The sequence below is a fragment of the Dendroctonus ponderosae genome, unplaced genomic scaffold (genome assembly GCF_020466585.1).
Source record: "Dendroctonus ponderosae isolate FM_Combo_2020 unplaced genomic scaffold, Dpon_F_20191213v2 Dpon_F_20191213_124, whole genome shotgun sequence".
In the NCBI taxonomy this organism is placed as follows: Eukaryota; Metazoa; Arthropoda; class Insecta; order Coleoptera; family Curculionidae; genus Dendroctonus; species Dendroctonus ponderosae.
Genome location: NW_026017359.1, coordinates 32,379 through 44,628, shown reverse-complemented (window position 1 = coordinate 44,628; position 12,250 = coordinate 32,379). Strand labels below are relative to the sequence as shown.

The window sequence follows — 12,250 nt, the reverse complement described above, 5'->3', positions numbered from 1 at the left end:
ATGCATAAATTAACTGCAGATTACAGCTTTATTTTCCACAGAAAAGTATAGAAACGAAAATTCTTGAAATCAAAAATTGATATGCAAATAAGTTGTTGTTCCTAAAGAAGAAAGAAAGAATGTTCCTAAAAATGGAAACAAAACTATTTTTTGTTTAAAGATTACAGCTAACTGGAGTGTAATTTTGAGATAACTTTTTATGCGATATTGGCAGAAATAGTGGCTGACCGTTAAAATTATTTTTGGTATGCACGGTGTTTTCAAAAATCCGTGGCATATCAACATTATTTTTTTATGGGATATATGAATCGCAGTTCGCTCTCTTTCAAATAAGGATAATTTTGATAGAAGTTTTATTGGCTCTGCGGTTAATAGTTTATCAGACAGACACTTAAAGGTGAAAATAGGGTTACATTTGGAAAAGCATTGTACTAAATATCTAAAAGAAATTATCCTCGCCTTCGTTTTTGAGAATTTAATAGTGACTAAACCATTGTTGCAAATTTGTCTTCAGTATAACTTTATAATTATTCAGAATACTTCTCTTTTCTAACATTTGATGTTAGATTACAAACCGGACGGCAATTTTGATATTTTCAGTTTATTAAGTAAATTTATTTATAAACAATAAATGCCTTTGAAATCTATGGCACAGTCGGCAGCTAAAGAAGTTATACAGACTGGACAACACCAAAATACTTCCTCGATATTGTTTTTAGCCAAGCAACGGCTTATTGTAGTATCACGACATATACAGCCATTATATGTGTGACCAAACACGAATAGACAAATCAACATCCATTTGCTCACGACAGTGCACTTGCCTATCCAATGCAAGGAAAACAAAGTTCCCTTATCAAACCAATAAATTAAACCAGATTATCCAACAGTAGCAAAAATATTTCAAATCAGATGACGCTCTCATTATAGCACCATACGACTTCTGTTAAACTAAAATTAATTATTGAGAGATCGACGTGCTCCTACAATTTTCAGGATTTTAGATGATAGTTTAAGGAATGTCGGGTGCAAACTTTCAATGGGGCACATTGTATATTCTTCGTTACGGCTAAAACAAAATGTACTTTTATGTTAATTTGTTTAATTCTGGGGTTTTAGTGTGGCAGATCTCAAGAGAAAAATTTTCGAAAAATGCCATATTCCCATAGAACGACAAGTACTTTTGATAAGTGGTGGAGAGCCTTTAGATTCAAGTAAGAATCTATGCTCATATATGGCTGGCACTGATACCAATCCTATTTACTTGTTCTCAACAAATTTTGACGTGTCACAACTAGATAGTGGAAAATATCTTCAGTTAGATGATGAAGGTAAGTCTTAGCTGGCAATAACGCACTGGAAAAACGCATTGTGATTGAGCTAGAATTTAAATCTATGCAACATGAATTTAAGTTAAACAGGCTTTTCTGAGACAACCAGTTTCTGCTGAATCGCTACAGACAAGAGTAACTCGGGAACAAGTAACTAATTTTTTTTGTGCTTTTGTCGTTTACTTGAGGTCAATAATCTCGGAAACTTTTCGAAAATAGAAATACCAGAATGGTAATTTTTTAATTATTATACCAAAGCTATATGATTGTCATGAAGGTATTAACAATATTTCATAACAATAATTCATAATAATCTTGTAATAACTGAATAGGTTATTTTTCTTAACTTGTTTTCAAAATAATTTTTTATTGATCTTTGAACAGTAGCTGTTGTTGACCAGTTGTCATAATATTTGTAAAATATAATCTCAATTATTAGAAGGACTTTTTTCTAACTGTTGACTTGAACTGGTTTTGTCCCAGAACATGTTTCTCTTCAAACCTATAAAACTCTCTAAACTAAAATTAGAGAATGGCTCCGGTTAAATATTATTTACTGTGTATACTGCAAAAAGCAGTATAATTACATTAAATTGCTTTTTGCAGTATTTTACCAGGTAACAGGTATGATATGCTAGCACCTGATGGTAGCTTATTCGTATTAACTTTTTCATATTGGTCAGTTACCCTTAAACATTCAAAGCTTGTTGGGTTTTTGACACCTTGTATTAGATTATTGGCAATAATCTGCTTTAAATTAGTTTGCTTATTAATAAAATGTTTATTATGTTATTTTTCATTTTAAGAATTAAGAAAGCGGCTGATAGATGCCCGATGCTTGCCGATTTCTGTTAACACGGTGAAAACACGCACCTTGGTATCTCAAGATTTCGCGTCTGCAGCCAAGGATCAATTGGAGTTTTGCGAAAACTTGGTTCATGAGCAACATTTACAACAACAGGGTATGTATATTTTTGCGCTAATGTATACTGTGAGTATATGTGTGAGTCAGTAAAGTTTGTCATATATTTATTAGGCATGGGTAATACTGTGTCGAGTTGTGCTTTTGAGTGTCTGCCGCTCTGTGCGCTAATGAGTTATAACTCATCGCATCTCACTGCGCTGCACTTTGAATTACGCTTAGCATTGAGGGACGGATTAAAGCTTTTCGAGAGCGGCGACCTGAATTTTATCACCAAAAAAAGTTACCATATTTTTTATGAGTAACGTTTTACAACTTTGTCAGAGCTTTATTTTCCTCCAACTACTGCGCCAACTCCTGAAAACTCACTGAGTTGCCTGATTCCCCATGCCTAATATTTATGTACATATTACTCTGGAGAGTTTTTGCGATAATATAGTTTAATTTATATCTCTGATTTCCAATGAGCGTTTACGAGTTTTCACATGCATTGTACACAATTTAAAAACGAACAGATATATTTTGTTATTATATATAACAGTTTTTTGTTGACAAATATTAATGTTTGAATCTACGCAGTATGATATTAAAAAGGAAATATTTATGCGCAAATGTTGCTAGAACATACACCCTTCTTCATCTACTACTCGAGACAGATGGAACTTTTTAAAGTTCCAGATGAAGGGGAAGTGCGAAAAATTTGGCTGCTTTTACAATGGGTTTCCGTAACGCATTTCCTTGATTTGTCTAGATTGCTGCTTAACATGCATTGTAAAATATCCGAACATTTATGTGTTTTCTAACTCAAATTACTAAATATTTCGTATACAGAGTGTTAGTATATATAAACTAGAGCTAAACAGTACAAATAAAATATTGCAAAACATGCTTAAAATTAGGCAACATTTCAGTTCGGCAAATTTACGATTCTATGAGTTTTTAATGACAAATCACTGAAACCACGCTCCTAAACAGAGATTTGTTTAGAAACATGTTAGTTTCACATGTCTTTCATGTCAACTTTATATTTGGGTAAACTATTTCATGTGTGCTTGTCTAAAAAAACAATGCCAAATATTTTATAACACTACTTCGAGAACTAAACTAATATTTCTAATGAGCCACTGCAAATTAGGAACGGATAACTCGGTGTTGTGTGACACTTTCATGTTGATACCGCTCTCTGTGTCAATGTGTTATAACACCTAGCGTTTAACGGCGCAACGCAGATATTTTCTTAACCATCATTCGGAGTACCGACGGTTTGCGCTTGCTCGCTTCTTTGCCATGTTGCCGCTATAGGTCTCTCATCAATATTATTTATTTATTATTGTTATTTCAGGGTGGTTTGCTGTTATAGCTAATCTAGAAGACATTGGAATGGAGTTTCGGAAACGATGGGAGTTATTCCAAAGAATGTACCGAGAATTTAGAGCGGACCGTGCTACCTACGATGACTTTCTCGTAAGGTAAGCTGATGGTACTACAATTCTTTGTAAGTTGCCGAGCTCTCCAATTTGAAAGATTTATTTTAAGTCGCTAAATTAGTTCATACTAACTAGAAACCTGCATTTTACCCAAATAATCTAAGTTTGTAATTTGTAACTTTCCAACGCTGCACTAGAAGCCTAGAAGCGCGCCCTATTCAATGAATGAATTTATTCGATAATTGCAATCATTCCTGCCTTGCAATATTTTAATAAATAATACATTTTATAGCAACAGCAGTTATTAACTATATACAGATTAAAAGCAGTAAGAAAATACCTATTTTTTAAAATATTTAGATAAACTCTTCCAACTCCAGCCACAACTCTTCCAAATCAAGAGATCGATTCTTGGTTGCTTTTAGGAGATTATGTTCCGTTTGAGGCACAGAATTGGATCACTTGTACAAAATTCAACTGAAAACTTACTTATATCATATAGATAATTGTTTCCAGCTTTGAAGCTGACAAGAGAATTCTCCAAAAAATACCAGTAGTTGCGACGTTACTGGAATCGGGAAACAACACAATGGAAGAGTCAAAGTCTGAAATAGCTAGTAATGTATCAGAATCAGAATCCGACAAGGAAATTACTTTATATGACTGGATATCATCTGACAATAAAAATTCGCTGGACGAATTATACGAACTTTGCAAATCCAGTCTGAGCAAGGTACTTTTTGTAGCTCCGTCCTTAGATGGTGAATTTCATATTCGCATTATTAAAATTACCTCTAAACTATGTTGAATTGAAATTAATTTCTAGTTCGAACAGGAAATTATGCCTTCTTTAACAAAAAATATTGATGAGGCTTTGCTTAATGCTGAGACAACAGAAAGGAAAGAAATCGAAGGACTGGAGAAGCGACTGTGCGATTTGGATGATCTGGTCAGAAAAGTAAAGGCTTACGTTGAATGTCAGACTACGATGGCGCAAAGTTTTTTACAAGTATGCTGTTGAATTTTCGCATTAAACAATTTAGCTGCGCTCTTTTTCCTGTTTTTACGTATTTTTTTTACATTTGTAGCATAAACAGAGTGTTACTAATATTAAGGACAATTCAATACTTCCTGAGTTGTCTGTTAGTCATATGCATCAATTGACTTTAATACTAGAAACTCACGAGAAACTAATGGAAGATAGAAATCGCATAATCAAAGCTAAATTTGAATTGAGTAAAAGCTTATGCTTCAGAATTGGGTAAGTGGAAAACATTAGTTTTAATTCAGCGCCATTCATTTCTTCTCCTAAAATCTCACGAAAGACGTGGATATTTGAAGAAAATACGACTTCAGAAAGGATTAAGTTGTCCCAAAGACATAATATATATATAAAAAAATATTTTTTTGAATCGAGTACCGTAAGTGCTCAAAGTGGTGTGGTAGTGAACACATCCGCTTCCCATGTCTAAGATCCCGGGATCGATCCTCGGCCAGGCCGTGAAGATTTTTCGCGCAGCTATACTGTGACCACTACCACGCCTCTGCCTAGAAAAACCTCTCAACTAGTACCGTTCGGATTACGGATACCCTTGTCTGGTAAGATCCGTATAATTGAGGAAGATGCGATCCACAAGTATGCGCGAGAGGTCGCCTACGCTCTCGGGTGAGAGTATGGCACTTGAAGAAGAAGAAGAGCAGTAACAAATAATACTGTTATACATCGTTATGTACTTTTTTTCGGTCCATATGAAAAACAAAAGTTGATAATGGTTTCAAAGAATCGGAACGTTGTAATAAATTTTCATAGACACAGTCTTGTGGAGCTCGAAAAAGTGCCATGAGAAAGTTTTTGTTTACCAAAAAAACAAAAGTCCGAAAAATCATATTTTTCCAAACATCTTTAAAAATTACAAGAAATACCTGATTTTCGAAAATGCTTAAATGCGAAAATGACTTCGTATCTCTTTCGGTTTTGGAGATTCCCATGCAATGCTTCCTTATCTTGGTCACCCTGTTCACCTAGATTCTTTCATCTTTCAACAGTATTTTCTTTTAGGTACTGAAAGGAAGTAATGGTATTTTTTTTTCTAGTTGGGTTCAACAAGTAGAGGGAAAATTGTGGGAGTTGGATAATCTATTAGTATATTTTCATGAGCATTTACAAAGATTACGAAAACATTTAGAAGTGTTTCAGCAGCTTCATATTGCTCCAATAATCTATATGAATGCATTAGTTGAAGTGGTCAGACGACGATTATTTTCACAATTGTTCTTGCTGGTAAGTAATCGACATATGCAAGTCGTCAAAATTTTAACCACTCAATGTGTAACGAAGAACTCCATTACTCTCTAAAGTTTTCAAACTATAGAAACTATTCAATAAGAGTTGCTGCTCAATCTTCTAGTCACTTTTCAATTTAGTTATATTGAGTTGAAAAAAAGGTGTTTTTTACGTCGAATTTTTTAAATTAAAATGTAGTTTGGAGACTTCCACATATTTTTAAAGAGGCATTGAAATTGGCCGAAAGTAACCAGTTGATCGATCTGATCAGAATTAACTGTCTATCATGCCCGCACATTTATCTTTCAATTATTATGCTGGATTTATGTTTTTTAATGCCATGATATCCAACGATTTTAGTGGGCATCTGATCTTGCCTGTCAACAACTTACGATTTATAATGAAGAAGTTACGAGAAGAAAGGATTTTAATGCCTTATTTGATGGACATTTTCTTTCTGCGCTTTTCCCTGGAATGAGTGATATCCCGCCTACTTTTGCTACAGAGGCACCCACTATGTTCGACGCTCAGCTACCCAACGTTAGCGCTGAAGATATTGAGAAACTTCGGAAGCAAGTTCCCGATTTTATAGAGAATTTGATTGTTCCTGACATGAGTCACGTTGCAAATTTTTTTACTGGAAAAGTTTCTGGGAAAGAGAAGGTAATTGATTTCGTAAGAGAAGGCTGTCGACCTAATCGGTCTATCTGCCCTGTTTCAAAACAGTTAAATCTAATTTATGGTATTGTTTTATTAATTAACTATTTATATGAAAATAAAATGGTTACTTTTTGACGACAGTCGTGAACATTTTAAAAATTTCTTATTCTACTAGTGATTGACTACTTTGATTTTTTAAACATTTTTTTCTAAATTGTTTGTTCGAAAACATTACATGATCAGCTATAAAAAAAGTTGCTAATAAATAATAAAATTAGGATGGCCGAGTTGTTATAAAACTTTGAAAGTTAGGAAACATTGATGATTCTGAATGCTTGTTTTGATCAGAAACTTTCCAGTCGATAGTCGAATAAAAAATCAATATCGAGGAGAAGATATCAGTAACAATTGATGTTATTATATATTTTAGCTCCGAAGATAGTAGTGAATTTTCCGAAACTTGGCAATTGACTGACCGACTGGAGTTTTTTCCTGAAAATCAGTTCAGACCGTCATACAATATTTTTCAGTATTTAAAGTTATATTACTTGGTTATTACTCAAATGTTACATATTCCTTCATTTTATAGGTAGATGATATTTTTCGGGGCATTGAAGATAAATTAATCCAAGCAGTATCTGATGTGGGACTTGCTAGCCAATTAGATCAGAATATGTTGAAAACAAGCAGCGAATCTTGTTTAGTTTCCGCTCCTGGGGTATCGGTTCCTAAAGATGACAAGTAAGTGTTATTACATTTTTTAACTAGACTTTTTGGCTAACATTTCTGTTTTACAAACTTTGCATTGTTAACGCTTTCCAGTGACTAAAATATCAAAATGTGTATTCACATAACCGTTGTTATATAATTGCTTCAATGTTGCGCGTTATGGAACCACGAACAAGCATAAAGAGCAGTTTCTGCCAAAACAATTGTTTAAGTAACCTGTAATATCATTGGCTAACTAATATCTAACTAATATTTTATGTATTTACCACTTAGCATTGTGGCCTGGACAATAAGCGTTCAATAGTATTTAATATGGGATAACCAATAATAAATTTTAAACAATAGAGCCGGATCATTAATATATAAAAAATAGACAGACACCATTTTGCTTGACAAATATTTCGTACTAGCTCATTTTCATTTATAACCAGAATGTGGTTTCTGTTAAAATAGGGGCTGTGAGTCCGAAACGGACACAGAAGAATTTGAAAAAGTGGGTCAAAGTCCTATGGAACTTGGTTTTCCTCAAGGTGAATTCACTGGGACTGAATCCAAAGTTACTGAAAAAATCGACGTTTCAACTATCACAGAGGTAGGTTTTGTGAAAGGGTGCTTTTTAACTTATTGATTGTGTATTATCAATATGAATTGGTTATGAGTTTATTTCCGCTAATACTGCTTGCATTACAGGTACGAAATCCAGTATATCCTCCTAAAAAAACCCCGCGATTCTTTCGCTCCACTCAATCGTTTGAAACGGACTCTACGCCACGAACTCTGAGCATTAGCATGAATGAAAGCTTCACTAACTTGAAAAATAGTTCTCTTGACTCTATCGACGAAATGTCCAGTTTAAAAGTTTTTACAAATAACACTGACAGTTGTTTTAACTCACACTATAATGAATCCAAAAGTAGAGACCATTCAAATCTACTATCTAGTACTAGTACTTCCATACATCTTTTGGATTCTACCAGTTTGTCGACATTCCCAAAGGCTAATACACTTTTTCAACATCAGAGCGGCGCGCTCTCGGGTTTGATGCTTAGTCGTTCAAAGTCAGTTTCACCTCAGAGTCCGAGGGATGTTCTATTCCAAGAAACAAGTTCTCCTAACACCGGTATGCAGTCCGATTTCTCCACTGACGAATACTATATCGATGAAAGCATGCCTTCTAGTGTCGGCACCGGCAACAGCCAAGGATCTGAATTCGTCAGACAGTTGGATACCGCGAATATTGTTATCGCGATGCTTCAGGTATCTGTCGCTTGATTCTTTTGCCCCGGTCGTTTTACTTATTTTTCTTCTACATTTCCTTATTATTTCTTAGTTCCGCACAGTTAACTTTAGTTGTTTGTCCATATTTGCTTTTTATCGTTGAAATGCATTGCATCCGTTACGTTACAACTCTATCATGAGATGACGACTATTTCAACAGAGTATGTTGCCCATAAGTTTAAGGTCAAAAATCAAAAACTTTTCCGTCCATTTTAACTCTGCTTTAACTTACGGTTAATTTAGTTCTGCTCTAAATTTGCTATTTGCTGTTCTAAATATAAGTTACGAGCTTCAACTTTTGAAATTTGATACTTTAGTTTTTGATTTTGCACCGAAGTAAGTAAATAAATGTCATATACCTGTATGAAAATCCTGCCTTCCCAAAAACAATTGTGAAATTATTTTAATATTTTCATAAATGTTTTTTGTTGGATTTGTGGTAGTTTGACCATGTTGTGGTATCTAATCGACCATTCGCTAAAACCGTCTCCTCCCGGTCCACCTTTTCCGGTAAATGAGAAGTTATTTCGTACTATTTGTTATTTTTATCCTATTGTAAAGGGTAGAGGTTTTATTTAACACTTTTAATTATTCTTATATTATCGGTTAATTGGTCCATAGAGTTATAGATATATATATATTTTATATTGAAAATGTTTATTATTATTTATGTTTGTTGTTTTATGTTTATGAATTGGCGTTGGAAACGTTCTCTCATGTTATGGTTGGCATTTTATGTGACTTTTCAGAGCCATTTTGAAAAGAGTAGGCTAGTAAGAGAATTAAAAATTAGACATTTTTTGCATATTGATTTACCCGCACGATAATTATTTGCATGATTCTATCGTTATTGTATTCGATATATTTCGTGTGATTTCAATTCAGTTCAGGATAAATTTTACAAAAAAAAAACCACATTGTAAATATCGAACTTTCTAAAGTTTCCAAAAAATTGTATCTAATATTATATATTTCTTTTTGCTGTACTAAAATATACACTCGTCGAATCGAAAAGAATTTGATATTGAAAAATAGTTTTCGTCATTTAATAGACCTGATAGCTCATTTTGCCACAGAACTTACAAATTTATGAATTGACTAATTTTTACATAAGAATACCTCTACCCATAAGTTTGAATAATTCGACGTCAAACAAAGAAGTACTTTGTTTGACGCTTTCAGAAAAATAAAAATGTTTGTTACTATTTGACTAGTAGACAACAAGACAATATCGTCGAATTTGCCTCTTCGAATTTTAATTCGAAGGTTCTGGTATCTAATGAACTTTTTGTTATTAGTATGGTTGATAGTAGCGTAGAGTTTTTTTTGTATTTGTATGCATTAAATTTTCATTGACTCATTAGTTTTCTATATCCCATAATATAATGGATCTGAAATACGTGAACTTTTAAAATAGTCGTGTCATCAGAAGTTAAAGATTGTTTCGATGTAACCACGTTCTTATGATACATGCAAACAGATGTATATTTAACATATCGAAATATGAATTATTTTGCTAAAAAACTGTGCTTTTTTTTCAGGAAAATCTTCAAATTTCAAGATTAGAACATGAAAAGCTCAAGAACATTGTGGTTAACTTGAGCGGAATTGCAAAACTGGCAACGGCAAATTTGCGCACAGACCTTAACACTTTTAAGGTACAGTTTGAAACTGAGTCACGGTCTTTATCTCAGCAGTATGGAGATTTGGGTAGTTCTTGGGAGACGCTGCTGATAGAGGTTGATAAAAATGAACAAGAAATCGTAAGATGCATGAGGCAGGAATGCTCTGAACAAAAAGACCAGTACCAGTACAATTTAATGGAAAAAGAAGAACTGATTAAAAGATTAGATCGCGACAATAGAGTAAGTATCTGCTTTCACCATGATGGTGTTTGTTTATTACTTTTATTTAATTTTAACATTAGACATTAGCTAAGAAAGGACGGCAAAATAATTAATCAGATTAAAAACTTTTGGGATATAAAAATTGCCATTTGCCAAGTTTGTGTCATATGTCAAAAATGACAGTTAATTTGTAGAAATATCATTTTTTTGGCATGCATTGTTCTACAACTTTTCGATTTAATGTTATTGTCAGATTAATGTTGACAGTACTAAGAGTCATTAAAAAATCTGTCATACATCAGTTTTGTTCACATATCTCCTGACAGCTTTCAAATTAAAGAAAAATAAAATTGGCTTCGAGTACAGTATTCAAAAGTACAATAGGGTGTTTTCACTTTTTTTTAAATGTTGATATATGGAAAGTACACTCTGTATCATATGTGATTTGAATCCCATTAATGAAATTGCGTGCTGTGACAGGAAAATACCAGTCAGGAAATTTTCGAGTAGTTTTCGTAAATGGTCTTATATTTATTAAATAATAAAAACAAGTTTTAGTTTTTTCAAAGTAAACAGCAGATTTGCGAATCCAGATTTATTATTATTTTTTTGTTTAATTTGGTTCTTAAAATTGCTTTGTTAATTGAAATAGGTAGTAGGTAGTTTCCACGCCGATGCGAACACATTGGCATTATAAAGTGCAGGTTTCGGAATCGCTAATTTCAGGCTAAACCGAGCTGATGAGAGCTAATAGACTCTAACTAGACAGGTCCTGGGTGTACCTGAGGTTGTCACATGTCGAATTCTGTACTTGCCCATTTCAACAGCTCATGACGGCTCTGCTGATAACGAAAGCCTTTAATTGTTTTAGCTCGTTTTTCATACATCCTATGTGTGTGTGCACATAAACTTTCACGCCAAATTTGAGATAAATTACATAAACACATTAACTGCTTAGATAGAGGTTTTTGGAGAGTTGGTAGTAGAAGTTATTCAGATATATTACAGATGTGAAATGTGACGAAAGTGTTATGGCACTATGTCTCAATGCTACAAAACATGTATTAAAATTACGTTGCATGCAAAATAATGTTTGTGTCTTTATTGAACACAGAAACTGGAAAACGATTTAAAGCTAACCAGTGTTAAAGTAAAGTCATTAGAGGCACTATTGGATAAACAAAATACGGAGACAGCATCGAAAATCGAGACACTTACTAAGCAGTTACAACAAAAAGAATTGGACCATCGTACTGAGTTAGATAATATTAAGTCTAGGTAAGAATACATATTTTAACTAAACTTTTTATTTCGGTGGGCCCATCCAGTACCAATTTAAAATGCAAGTTAAACAGCACCTGATCAGAATTTCAAAAATCCATACAAGCTCTCGGGCATTTAGTTTGGGTTAGTTTTTTTTTTTAATTATTTTTTTTTTGGTTCGGAACACCCAGAGGAATAACGCCATTTTAATTTCCCTGTATAACAATTTTAATACTAACTTATATATAATATTTTGACTTGTTTATTTCTACTGTTTCTAGTAAGTCAAGTAATAATATAATTTTTGATTTGAAAGGTTCAAGATGATTACTATGGAGAAAAGTCCTTCATTAACATCTTTAGAGAAGGAGAGAAGCTCCGATTTTGCATTAGATTCGACATTATTTTTACAAATGACTGAAAATTTCGAGTTAGATAAAGCCCAGGCTGTTGCTGAAGAAAGAGCGCGCTGGGAACTTATTTTAGAAGATAAAGTGCAGGAAAGGTAT

General features: G+C 33.4%; 1 protein-coding gene across 7 annotated transcripts in view; it reads left to right on the top strand.

The window, feature by feature from the left end:
* The first annotated feature begins 1,113 nt into the window (after positions 1 to 1,113).
* LOC125503151 (RB1-inducible coiled-coil protein 1-like) overlaps positions 1,114 to 12,250 on the top strand; it is a 32,645-nt gene continuing 21,508 nt past the window's right edge. For 6 of the 7 annotated variants that reach the window (XM_048663135.1, XM_048663138.1, XM_048663134.1 and 3 more), the window contains exons 1-13: positions 1,114 to 1,331; positions 2,138 to 2,293; positions 3,596 to 3,722; positions 4,197 to 4,413; positions 4,507 to 4,689; positions 4,769 to 4,941; positions 5,775 to 5,961; positions 6,325 to 6,627; positions 7,214 to 7,365; positions 7,807 to 7,945; positions 10,173 to 10,496; positions 11,593 to 11,756; positions 12,058 to 12,246. In XM_048663135.1, coding sequence (XP_048519092.1) covers positions 1,235 to 1,331; positions 2,138 to 2,293; positions 3,596 to 3,722; positions 4,197 to 4,413; positions 4,507 to 4,689; positions 4,769 to 4,941; positions 5,775 to 5,961; positions 6,325 to 6,627; positions 7,214 to 7,365; positions 7,807 to 7,945; positions 10,173 to 10,496; positions 11,593 to 11,756; positions 12,058 to 12,246 — 2,411 coding nt within the window. In that variant the 5' untranslated portion in view covers positions 1,114 to 1,234. Of the gene's footprint in view, positions 1,332 to 2,137; positions 2,294 to 3,595; positions 3,723 to 4,040; positions 4,145 to 4,196; positions 4,414 to 4,506; positions 4,690 to 4,768; positions 4,942 to 5,774; positions 5,962 to 6,324; positions 6,628 to 7,213; positions 7,366 to 7,806; positions 7,946 to 10,172; positions 10,497 to 11,592; positions 11,757 to 12,057; positions 12,247 to 12,250 lie in introns of those variants that run through there. The other variant, XM_048663139.1, reaches the window with a different exon arrangement.